The following is a 13,340-nucleotide window of genomic DNA, read 5'->3' as shown; positions in this document are numbered from 1 at the left end:
GGAAGTGACACAGACCTGTTTATATTATCCCACTGGGGGCCTTTGGAAAGCTATCCACAGATGGTAAAAAGTAAACACAACTGTAGCATCTCTTTCCCTTGGGTTTGCTATTTTTGATTTGGAGAAGGTATTTCCTACACAGCTCCTGATATCTAGCTCCTAAGTATCCCCTCCATTGAAGTTATGTAGATATATTTATTCCTTGTTACCAGACAACAGCTTTTAGTGGTTCTATGCAGACAAAATGATCAGGTTCCTCCACCCACATCCTTTTTGGCGAATTGTTCTTTTGAATGTAACTCTTCATGCAAGAACACTGTCCTGGGAGTTCACTAGTGTGCATTGAGTTCAGGGTCAGCTCAAAGCTGTTTCCCTTCTTTATTGTTCCTATCGGAATTCTTTGTTCCTGACTCATTTGCTTTTTCACAACACTTAAAAAAATAAAACAAAACCACTTTAGGGCTCTAGTAACAATTTGAGTGTTACACAGATAAGTGTGTATTTACTCTCTTAATATATTGTGAATTCCTTGGGTATAAGAACTATTTTCCACTTCATCTCTGTGATCATCTTGCATTGAAGAATACAATCAATGGAAGCACAGATCCCTAAGAAGTCAAATAGAGCAAATCAGCTTCTTGTGTCATCGGACAGAGGTGAGGTTTAGTGAAGCTCCCCTTTAAATATAGGAACTCTTCACTTAGGGTTCTTGACGTCAGTTGCAAAATAAGAAATTTTGGACAAGTCACAATGGTAAGAAAACTTGGCAGAGCTTTATTAAGTAAACAAGCAAAGAAACAGACAAACACAAAAAAGCAGACAAATAGAAGAAGCAGAGTGTGGGTGCTCTCATAGTAACACAAAGACACACACACAGACTAGGAGACACCCAGAGAGATCCCAGTTCCTTGGGATGTTGGGTATTTATAGGGTAAAGGCAGGTGGTCTGACATTAAGCTATGCAAAGCTTAAGTGCTTTGTCTTTGCTTTATCTGAGTTTCCAGGTAAGAATGCATCCTGCCATAAAACAGATCCTTATCCTTGAAACAAGGAAACATCCTGCTATCTGCATTTTGGGGGCATCCAACCAGGCAGTTGTGAATCCTTGAACGAGAAATGCATCCCTCAGGAAAGAATGCATTCAGTTGTTCTTTGAAGCAAAGATAGCATTTCTAAGTTTTTAGATACCATATTTCTGAGTTGGCTACACCAGGCCTCAGTTTCCATAAGTTATCTTGCTTCATTTCCCCCAAAATGACTTTTGTTCCCATAATCTTAAGGGAAGTACATGAAGGAATATCTCCTGTATTTGCTATTAGCTGACCATACCTCATTTTTCCTAGTCTATCTGACTTCACGTGGACTTTATATGCAAAGTGGGTATTGAAGCCTGTTCCACTCAGTTCTGGCTAAAAACAAAGCAGAGGGTATGATGAAACATAAGGATGTATCATTGGGACCCAGAACCAATTACAGTCACTTCTGTTAAGCATCTGTTCTGCTACCTGCCAAAACTTTGAAAATTTATACTCTTTTCCCCTCCTGTTTTATATCTGCTGCTTCCTTGCCATATTGTGTTTTCTACATAAATTATCTCTCCTGGGTGTATATTTTCCCCCTTCATTCAACAAGTATTTGTTGAACATTGAATGAGGCATAGTTGGTGGTCTCTGTAGGCATTGGTTATCTGTAGTAAATCTTGTAGTAAATGCTCAGTAGCTTGAGTGTGCTTCATGGAAAGGATGTACTTGATTGTCCCAAGATAGAATTCAGCTTGATCTTTTATTTAGAGAACAAAAGAGCAGTGAAGCTCTTTTCAGCAGGGAAATGGGAAGGGGAAATGTCTAGGTCCTTTGAATGTCCATTTATTTGTAATATAATACAGATATTCTTATCTGTAATACCCGCTATTTAATGAAGTAATGAGTGTGTCTGTGTAGATATATTTCCTAGGTCCCTAGATACTAACAGATATTACTTCAGTCACCAACAGGTATTTATTTAATTTTGGGTGGAAAAAGGCAGTGCTTAAATACCTTAAAAATTTTTTGTAACTGGACACTGGTGGATTACACCTGTAATCTAGCTACTCAGGAGGCTTAGAGCTGGGAATGATAGAGTGGCTTAATAGTAGAGTGCTTGCCTAGCATGCATGAAGCCCTGGGTTTGATTCCTCAGTACCACATAAACAGAAAAAACCAGAAATGGCACTGTAGCTCAAGTGATTAAGTACTAGCCTTGAGCCAGAGAAGCTCAGAAACAGTGTCTAGTCCCTGAGTTCAAGCCCAGAACAGGCCAAAAATCAATTTAAAAAAGGAGATTGAGATTTGAGGATCACAATTTGAAGCCAGCCTACTACAGAAAAACCTGTGAGATTCTTATCTCCAATTAACCAGCAAAAAGCCAGATGTGTAGGTATAGCTCAAGTGAAACAGTGTCAGCCTTGAGCAAAAAAGCCAAACAAGAACATGAGGCCTTAAGTTCAAGGCCCAGTCCCAGCACTCCTGGTGCTGGTTTGTGCTTATGCTGATAGCCCTAGCTGCTTTAGAGGCAGAGATCTGGAGCGTCTGCAGGATCACAGTTCAACCAGAGAAATAGTTTATAATCCCAGCAACACAGAAAGTATAAGTAGGATCAACATGGTCCAATTGGAGCCTAAGCATAAATGTGAAATCCTACCTTAGAAATAACTGAAACACACACACACACACACACACACACACACACACACACACACACACACACACACACACACACACACACACACACACACACACACACACACACACACACACACACACACACACACACACACACACACACACACACACACACACACTTGCGCGCGCCCACAGGGTTGGTAATGTGGCTCAAGTGAAAGAGCACCTCCCTGGCAAGTGTAGGGCTCTAAGTTTAAATTCTAATACTACTAAAAAATAAAAGTTTTCAGAATGTGTTTGTAAAAACAAAAACTAGCAAGTGCACTTGTTTAACTTGTTGGCTGTTCTTTTGTCTGAAGTGACCTTGCGTTTTGAGCAGTCTCAAAGGGATATGTTTCCATACCAGCTTCAGGGGTGCCTAATGGGGATCAGCCCTAGACTGCTAGAACAGGAAGAAAGAGACTTCCCAGGCACTGATTTGAGTGTGCTCACAGGTTCAGATACCATTTATATTTCATGTTTATCTCTTTCCCACCTCACCCAGACCCAATGAGATTGGTATCATTTATCTAGTTTACAAATGGGAACTGAAACTAACTTGTGTTTAATAATATTTAAGCAGTCTAAAGATTCTGGTCCAGTTTGTCCTTCTGTGATCCCGACTTCCCTACTGAGCTGCTTTCTTTTATTACCAGAGGCATGGAAAGTAAAATGTTTGTTATAGGCCAGCCAGTCAGTCCATGGTGTTATTGAAGCTAGGCCAAGAGAACTACTTTCCTGCCTTCATGTTGGAAATTTATGGCAAGCCAAGTTCCTGCTTCCAGTTGCTATCTCCTTGTTCTTTTCCTGAGTCTTTCTTGTTTTGTTCTCTTCCACCCTTCACTCTTGTATATTCCCTTCTCTACTCTACCCTGCTTCTGCAGTACTGCAGTGATCCTTGTCTGTGGATGCTGGTGTTGTTTTTTTGTTTGTTTGTTTTGTTAGATGTTTGTTATTTTTGGAAAGTACTTTAGGAACACTGTGTACGGATGGCCCGTACAAATGTGCTGGTGGATTGATTAAGCTCTAAATGGGAAAGTGGATTTTGCTGCACTGCAGAGGAAGATGCTAGAGATTAGTCTTGGAAGATGAAAAAGGGAAAGGCTGCTTTTGTACATCAGTAACATTTCTTCCTTTTAGTTAGAACTTTTTTTGACTTATTTTCAGGAGAAATACTTTTGGGCCTCTCCTGTTTCCTAGAAGACTTTGAATTCCTTAGAACTGAAAGGGACTTTGAGAGTCCATCCAGGTTCATCCCTGAGCTGACTTGCTGAAAGCTAAACACTGCTCCATGGTGGAGCTGCTGTCTTCAGAGTTCAAAGCCCTGCTGTAGTGGTCTTACTGTTAGATTCTAGAAAGAACCTGAAGGTAGTAATGGAGGAATGTATGATACCCAGAGGGTATGGTGAACAATTCTGGGGAACAGTATAAGCATGTGGTAAGTATCGCCACAGTTCATGAAAACTTCTGACACCCTGTAGTAGCTTTCAGATGCTTTAAAAGCTGAGGTTAGTTTTGTAATTTGGAGGAGGCAAAAATCTCAACATGCCTATAATCCCAGTATTCAGGAGGTGAAACAGGAGTATATTCAAGGCCAGCCTGGGCTATATGGTGAGACTCTGTTGGTATTTGTGCCTTTTGGACTAGGATCTGGAGTCAAAGGAAAAAATAAAGTAATTTTATGCCCAGTAATCTCAATTCCAAAGAAGAATGTGTGGCTGTTTAATCACTCAGATATTAGTAGCACAGTGAAAATAGAGATAATATTCCACAGAGGGAAGAAAATAGACTGCATCTCCAAAACTTTAATTTTGGTCTTCTTAGAAGGGCACAACAGGAAGTATCTAGATGTCACCTTGATTGTTTCAGAGTGAGTGGGAGTAAAGAGGGAAGACATTCTCTAGACCTTGTGAAAAAAGATGAGGAGAACTTAGAAGGGCCTGGGGAGCTTAGCTATTTGTTAGTCATATTTCTTACCACTCCCCTCTGTCTTATCTGAAATGTAATTTCACACCTCTTATCTGAATGTAATTTGCTTGCTAAATTCTGTTTATACTTAAATAACTGATTTGTTTCCTACTATCACATGATAGCAAGTTAGTAAAGATGGTTGATCAAAGTTATAAACCTTCTTATATGAGACTAACCCCTTTACATTCCTCTTTTTCTAGCTTAATATGAAGCAAGAAAAGGATTCAAGTTGATTTTCACTTCCTAGGTTTCACTCCTAATAGATAGATTTGCTTTGGTTTAATAAATAATTTGTTCTAAAAATTACATGTCTGTTGAAGCTGACTGTCCACCAAGCATATGGAAACCAAATCTCAGTCCTTCCTCCTCTTGACTTGATGGAGGAGAACTCAATGTGGCATGACCTTGCACCTGCAGGACTGACATTCCCCACAGTGTAGGCCTAGACAGCTAAGGAAGAGGATGACTTAGCTGCATCCTCAGGCTAGGAGCCCATTTTGAAAGTGACTCTAAGGCACCTTTAATCTTAGCAGGCTCTTGAATTAATCTGGAAGCATCTGTAGCAACAGCAAGCAACCAAACCATATGAACTTTGGGCTTGATTTGCAGGTTCTCCCTAACAGCAAGAAGCCGTTTGTGCTTGGTATCATTTTTCAGGTAGCTCTCTGTTGTGCTGGTTTCTGGCTAAGATTGTAAATAGAAGCACTGGGTCTTACTAGTTATAGAGTTTTTTCTTGTCTTTTGTGGTGTATGAAATCTAGTTTCTGATCTTGCAGTGCTAACAGTCTAGCTCATAGGCCTTTCTGTACCTGCCCACAGTTGGAGCAACAGCTATGTTCATGAGAAAAACACAACAAAAAACCGGAAAGAGTAAATTCAGGTTTTCCATGTCTGTTCCTCATCTGTGTTTTAGAGTGGAAAATGGCTGCTTTAGGAAGACCTAAAGAGAAATCTAGAAGTGGTAGACAATTCTATGGCTGAGCCAATAGACCTTTGAGCCATTTTCAGAACTAGAAACAGAAGCAAAGGGAGTCTTTTTGACCAGCAAGCTGGCTGGTGTCAGAGGTGGAGCTTAACGTAGGCAGCTCAGACTCTTCTCTGGTCACCTTTAAGTTCAGATGTTATCTTCCCGTGAGACTAGTGAGTACTCACTTTGAAAAGGAAGCTTAGTTCTAATTTTCTTCAAAGACTTTTAAAAATACTGAATACTGAAATAAAATGCATTATACCCCCTTTTTGTACAAGTTTGAATATCATTATTTCTCTAAGATAATGAATACTCAGTCTTAATTTGTTCTGAAACATTTTTACTTCCCCTAAGTATGCTAATGCTACAACTTGCAGGGCTTAAAAAAATTATGTTCAAGCCAGGCGCCAGTGGTTTATGCCTGTAATCCTAGCTACTTAGGAGGCTGAGATCTGAGGATTGAGGTTCAAAACCAGCCTGGACAGGAAAGTCCATGAGACTCTTATCAATTAACCACCAGAAAACCAAAAGTAACGCTGTGGCTCAAGTGGTAGAGTGCTCACCTTGAGCTGAAGAGCTGAGGGACAGCGCCCAGACCCAGAATTCAAGCCCCACAACCAACCAAAAAATCTGTTCAAAACAGATTTCTAAAAATGATCAGGTTGCCGGGCGCCGGTGGCTCACGCCTGTAATCCTAGCTACTCAGGAGGCTGAGATCTGAGAATCGCGGTTCAAAGCCAGCCCGGGCAGGAAAGACCGTGAGACTCCTATCTCCAATAAACCACTAGAAAATCGGAAGTGGCGCTGTAGCTCAAGTGGTAGAGCGCTCGCCTTGAGCTGAAGAGCTGAGGGACAGCACCCAGGCCCAGAGTTCAAGCCCCACGACCGACAAAAAAAAAAAAAAGAAAAGAGAAAAAGATCAGGTTTATAGTATTATCCTTTTTGCACAGTAGTTGGGTTCTCTGGGGGGCTTGGAAGGTTGGCTTCCCTCTGTATTATTTCTGAACTTGTAACCCTTAGGGTGGCATTATATAAAGGCTCTTTTAACTATGCTCTATTTATCTTTTCTCTTTCCTTATGCACACTCTTCACTTCTGTCACTGTCCATTCTGTACTTGACCAGGTCCTAGGCTTCATGGTGGAATTAGTCCCTTGGCTAGGGTGTCTGCTTAAGCAGTAAGAGAGGAGTCATCTGTTTGTGTAACAAACCAAAACAAAACTCAGGAGATCGTATATGTACATCCTTTCCACAGTTCTGGCTCCTCCCACAGTATACATAAATTTGGCAAATATTTGTGACCTGCTTGTCAGGTGCCAGGCCTCATGCTAGCTGATGAAGATTCCAAATTGAATATTCACACCTTCAAGGAACTCTGGTGAAGTGAGGAAGATAAACAAATAGACTCTTAAAGGTGCAGTCATAGCAGGGTAATAACCTGTTAAAGGTGCAGTCATAGTAGGGTAGTAGAAGACTAGTTTTTCTGGGGGTGTGCATGGCAGGAAGTGTCAGGAAAAGGTTCCTCCCAGAGATGACCCTGATACTAGGCCCTTAAAGTGATCGTACTCCTGGCAGAGGGAGCAGTTAGGTTCTTGAGGTTTATTTAATGCCACTTTGTTTAGGGAACAGATAGGTTCTCTATAGAGAGGCCTGGTTATATTAGCTTGATTTATATATTTTTCTCTTTGAATTACTAATGTGGGTTTTGGCTTTTTTTGTTTGTTTGGTTGGTTGTGGGGCCTGAACTCTGGGCCTGGGCACTGTGTCCCTCTGCTCTTCAGCTCAAGGCCAAAGCTCTACCACTTGAGCCACAGCGCCACTACCAGCTTTTACTGCTTATGTGCTGCTGAGGAATCTCATGCATGCAAGGCAAGCACTCTACCACTGAGCCACCTTCCCAGCCCCTAATGTGGGTATTAAATATGGAGCTCAAGTGGATTAAGAGAATAAACAGTGAAAAATGTTTTTCTCCTATTAATAACTTGATTCCCTTTCCTAAAGGCAGTAGTTAGCATTTTCTTTATATCATTCCCAAAGTATTTGTCAGTGTATGCTTGTATTTGTTCAACATGTATCCTTTAAAAATATAAGCATGATGAGGGACAGTGCCCAAGCCCAGAGTAAGTTTAAAAAAAAAAGTCTATATATAGATATATGCATGAGTTCTCTATAGTGTTGAGCTCTGATAATCCTAGCACTTGGGAGGCTTGAGTTTGAAGTCAGCCTGGGCAGCACAGCAAGGTTGGGACCAGCTCAGAAAGTACCGCCCAGTTTTCAGGGTAATGTTTAAATCCTTCAACTTATCCCTGTCCCAAGACTCTATCCAGTAGTACTAGCTTGTACAGTCCTCTGTTCCATTTATATTTGGTACTTCCTCTCTCCCACCACTCCCTATAGTCCTATACATCCCTTAGGATTCAATCTAGCATAAGCCCTTCTGGAGTGTAGGTAGCCTTTCCTGACTACCTACACTTGTGCCCAAGACTCCTAAGCACAATTGGATGCTGCCTTATCTACTTGAGTATGTGCCGTGCATATGTTGTTCTTTTTTTTTTCCCCTGGTGCCAGTTCTGGGGCTTCAAAGCAGGGTTTTGTACTCTGCCTTAGCTTTTTCTCTTACTTGTATTGTTTAGAATACTGGTTATAACAGCTGGCACTCTATTACTTGAGGCACTCCTCCACTACCAGTTTTTTGCTAGCTAATTGGAGATAACCAGCAGGCCGACTTCAAACCTTAGTCCTCAGATCTTAGCCCCCAAAATAACTAAGATTTCAGGTATGAGCCATGAGTGCTTGGTACATGTGCTGTTCTGAGTTGTTGCCTTAGGAGGATAATGGATGCCTCATAGGCATTTCTAGTATGGCTGCATCTGAAAAGGCAGTACCATAGGCCGATTGCTAATGTCACTACTCAGCTGGAACCCTGGGCACATCCTTCAGCCTCTTTAGACTTGGGCTTCAGTATCTGTCAATTAGAAGTGTCCCTGTTGCTCAGGTCTTACTGGTAATTATAGTAATCGCAGCCAGGGATTACTGGGGATTCACATATTACATAGGGCCACTTTGTCAGGCATTTTTCCTGCCCTTAATCTTTACATCAATCCAATGAAAACCATATAGTTAATATCCAGAGTTCACAGATGAGGAAACTGGGGCTATGAGGTTCAGTGGCAGCCACAATTGTCTACAACAGAGAAGTATATTTGAATGTAAGCATTCTGACACTCCTATTCTCAGTCACATACACATCCTACACATTTATACATACAGTTTTGTGGACTGTTGGATCCCTCACAGGCTCCTCCTCCAGACCGCTCCCTGAATTAAAGGCTCAAGTTAGAGGGGGTAAAAGCTGGAGACAGGGCTGTGAAGGTGGCTCAGTGGTAGAGTGCCTTGCATGCATTAAGCCATGGGTTCAGTTCCTCAGCACCATATAAATAGAAAAAGCCAGAAGTAGCACTGTGGCTCAAGTAGTAGAGTGCTAGCCTTGAGCTGAAGAGCAGAGGGACAGTGCCCAGGCTGAGTTCAAACCCCACAACTGACAAAAAAAAAAGACCAAAAATAAAAAAAAAAGCTGGGGACAGAAGATGTTACAGTCACAGTTATCAAAGTTCTGACTAGTGTTCTTGGTTCCTGGATAATGCTTACTAAAGGCTCTTGTAGCTGTCCCTCCTTCCAACTGAGAAAACTCATATTGGTATTTGCAGTGGCTTTCTAGAACAGGATTTAAGCCTGAGTCAAGTCATTGGACTGATTAAAGTCAGGTCTTGGTGGTCCCAAGAGCATTCTTTATTAGGTGGCAGATGGCAGGTTCCCTTATGTGTGCATATAAAGCCGTCTTAGTAGAAAAGGAAGTATATGGGATTTTTAATATGGAAGTATGATATTATGTACAATACTGCCTATAAACTAGAATATATTAATAACTGGGAAATGAAGTCAAATAGGTTAACTAAAATATAGTAGACCACCATTGTAATGTATCATCAATCCAACCTTTCCCTAATGGCACATAGAAAATAATGTCTATTATTTGTCCATTTGTCCATTAATTGATTTTATTTTTATCTTATTTTATTTATTTATTTTTGTTAGTTGTGGAGCTTGAACTCTGTGCCTATGTGCTGTTCCTGAGCTCTACACTTGAGCCACAGTACCACTTCTGGTTCTCTGGTGGTTAATTGGAGATAAGAATATCATGGACTTTCCTGCCCAGTCTGGCTTTGAACCTCTATGCTGAGATCTCAGCCTCCTGAGTAGCTAGGATTACAGGTGTGAGCTACTGGTGCCTAGCTAGCTTGATTGATTGATTGATTGTCAGTCGTGGGGCCTGAGCTCTGGGCCTAGGAGCATCCCTCAGCTCTTCAGCTCAAGGCTAGCGTACCACCACTTGAGCCACAGTGCCACTTCCAGCTTTTTTTTCTGCTTATGTAGTGCTGAGGAATTGAACCCAGGGTCTCATGCATGCAAGGCAGGAACTCTACCACTGAGCCAACTTCCCAGCCCTTGATTTTATTTTTTTAAAGATAGTTTCTACTCTTCTGAAGTCAGACTGGGCTGGGTGCTGGTGACTTATGCCTGTAATTTTATCTGCTCAGGAAGTTGATCATAGTTGATCATGGTTCAAAGCCTGGCTGTGCAAGAAACTCCATGAGACTTTTATCTCCAATTAACTACCAAAAAGCCAAACGAAGAGCTATGGCTCAAGTGGTAGAATGCTAACAAGAAAGCTCTGGGACAGCATCCAGGCACTGAGTAAGAAGTCAGTCTGAACTAAAGTGGTAGGATTAATTACCAACCACAGTCTGTCCCATCATTGTCGGGATAGCCAGCAGAATGCTGCGCTTCTTGTCACAGGCTTGTCAGGTGAGCCTTGATTAATTAGTCCATTTTTGAAATTCATTGCTGTGGAGTCAGATCTTCAGAGACTCCTCCAGCCTCTGCCAGGTTAGCAGCAGGCTGTGTGGCCTTGGCTCCTGTGGTGCATTCCTTCTCTAGGTGGTGTATTTCTCCCTTTAAAGCACATGCTTTCTCTCTCCTCCCCACTCCTTTCTCTCTTTTTCCCCTTTGGGTTAGTTGAACTTGTTCTGAGTCCAAGTGGCAAAGGTAGAGCCTGTAGCAGCTCTGTCTCTGCTGGAACCACTGAAGCCAGCAGTGGGATAGAGCTTAAAAGTCTGAAAGTTCCACAATGCCTGACAGACATCAAGTTGACGTCCAGGTGAGCTGGAGCTGACTCCTGGCCCTATCGTAAGGATCTGTCTCCTGTACAGGACTCTGATGGTAGCTGACTGCAGACTTTTGCATTTCCCCAGGAGGCTAAAAAGCCACTTCTGTGCTTGTTTATTCTTTTGACAGCAGGGATTCAATTGTTACAATTCTTTCAACTTTGTGATTATGACTGCCTTACCAAAGTGCATGCTTCCAACTAAGTTCTGACTGAAGTTTTCTTTACTTACCTTCTTGTTTTTTTGTTTTGTTACAGGTGAATCTACTCCTTGGCTGACTTTGGAATTCTTCTGTACTTAAATTTTTTTCTTTAAAAAAAAACTTGGACGGATAAAAGATGTGCCATGGCAGGATAGCACCAAAGAGCAGCTCAGCATTTGCCGTGGCCTCTGTGGGACATGGAGTGTTCCTTCCACTGCTAATCCTTAGTACCCTGCTTGGAGACGGACTTGCCTCTGGTAAGTACAGATCTGTCTTCGGTGTATTGGAGAGAGGGCCTTAGATAGAGGACTCTTTGGCAAGGAGCTGTGGAGAAAGTAGAGGATGTGTGTTGGAGGTGAGGGTGGGGTGCTGTGGTATATAGCAGAGATTCAAGGGAGTTTTACCTCACAGTAGGTAAAGGTACCTGATGGTGATTACATTATTTTTCATTTCCTCAGCAGGCAAGGTCTGGGATCTGAGGCATGATATACAGTATTTGGAATCAGATTACCTGAATTCATAGTTTGTTCTTAGTCTTGTTCTGTTCTATGACCACCCTGAATAAGTCACTTTGTTCCCAAGAGCCTTTATCCTCCCCAGCTGTAGAGATAGTAAGTAGTAAGATAGTAATAGTACCTTCCTCATAGGGGAAGTACTATAGAGGTACTGAGATAATACAGTTAGTACTTAATGATGGTTCACCCTGTGTATGTGATGTGCATATGTGCTGGTCTTGGACTTGAATTTAGGATCTAGGCACTGTCCCTGAGCTTTTTTTGCTCAAGGCTAGCACTCTACCACATAAGCCACATTCCATTGTAGCTTGTTAGTTGGTTTCTTATCTTTCAGTCCTTTTCCTCAAACTAGGTAAATCATTGAGGTATGTGACTTAGTGAAACTAGGACCTGGTAACCAACACAAACATCTCAGGCAAGTCATAGGATGCTATGGTATAGTTTCATCTATCCGTTAATGAAAGGGTTGATCTGGACAAACTTGAAGCTACTTCAAACCCCCTTAGTCTGTACGTCCATGATTTTTAATGATTTGTGCTGTCTGTGCCTTTGACAATGCTCTAAAGACCCTTCTTACATATCTTCATGTGATCCTCCAGACCTGGCATCCTTTCTAAAAAGAATATACTTGGGTGTATCCAGTAGGCGTATGGGTGATATGCTAGAACTGCTTCTCTACCTATAAGTTCTGGTATGATCATATCACTGAGATCAACAGTAATGGTTGGTGCCTTTGCTAGACTTCATTAGAAAGGAGATGGCGATTTCTTGGAGCATGATCTTGGACCTAGATTCTGGAAGGAAACTTTCTTTAGTGGTATTGGTAATAAGGAGTGGCATGTTGTAACTATTGAGTCCCAATAGCTCAGCATTATTTCTTTCATTACCTTTCTGTCAACTTCTACCCACTTAATAGCACATACAGATAACAATGCAAAGCAATTTTTTTCTTCAGAATTATTGTGAGAAACAATAATTGATTTGTTATTGTCCTTTGATCATAGCATTTCCCATCATACACATGCCCGTTTCTTTCTCTGCTGCTTCTCCTAACCCATTCTGATATTAAACTTATACCTCCTTGTTAGGCATGAGGATCCCTAACACTCCTGGACCATGATGGTTAGGATCCCATAGTAATGGGGATCATGGTTGTATGAAGATTTCAAAGGAAAGAAAGACCAGACTATGTCAGTGCACATGTACAATATCAACAACATGAAGTAGGGCTTATATTAAATAGGCCATTTCAAAGCCAGAGAAGGCCTTTAGAAGTTGTAGTTACAGTATCACAGAGTGTAAAGTCTGTCTTTCTTACCATACTAACTCTATAGCAGAAGTTAGCAAACAGTGGTCTATGGGCCATATACTGCTTTTTTTGGGCGGGGGAGAGGGTGGGAGGCAGGTTATCTGCTTTTTAATTTTTTTTTAATTTAATTTTGTGTGTGTGTTAATACTAGGGCTTGAACTCAGAGCCTGGATGCTGTCTCTGAGCTTTTTTTTTTTTTTTGTCAGTTCTGGGGCTTGACCTCTGGGCCTGGGTGCTGTCCCTGCACTCTTGAGCTCAAGGCGAGCACTCTACCACATGAGCCACAGTGCCACTTCCGGTTTTCTAGTGGTTTATTGAAGATAAGAGTCTCATAGACTTTGTGCCCGGGCTGGCTTTGAACCACGATCCTCAGCTCTCAACCTCCTGAATAGTTAGGATTATAGGTGTGAGCCACCAGCTCTCTGAGCTTTTTTTTCTTAAGATGTCGTGCATG

General features: G+C 41.6%; 1 protein-coding gene across 2 annotated transcripts in view; it reads left to right on the top strand.

The window, feature by feature from the left end:
* Susd6 (sushi domain containing 6) overlaps nt 1–13,340 on the top strand; it is a 128,978-nt gene that overhangs the window by 65,173 nt on the left and 50,465 nt on the right. For both annotated transcript variants that reach the window (XM_070031311.1, XM_070031301.1), the window contains exon 2: nt 11,118–11,319. In XM_070031311.1, the coding sequence (XP_069887412.1) occupies nt 11,199–11,319 (121 nt within the window). In that variant the 5' untranslated portion in view covers nt 11,118–11,198. The remainder of the gene's footprint in view (nt 1–11,117; nt 11,320–13,340) is intronic.

This window comes from Dipodomys merriami, unplaced genomic scaffold, assembly GCF_024711535.1.
Source record: "Dipodomys merriami isolate MVZ:Mamm:240054 unplaced genomic scaffold, mDipMer1.0.p SCAF_1, whole genome shotgun sequence".
NCBI lineage: Eukaryota > Metazoa > Chordata > Mammalia > Rodentia > Heteromyidae > Dipodomys > Dipodomys merriami.
The sequence above is the reverse complement of the archived record's forward strand: the minus strand, read 5'-3'. Positions and strand labels throughout refer to the sequence as shown.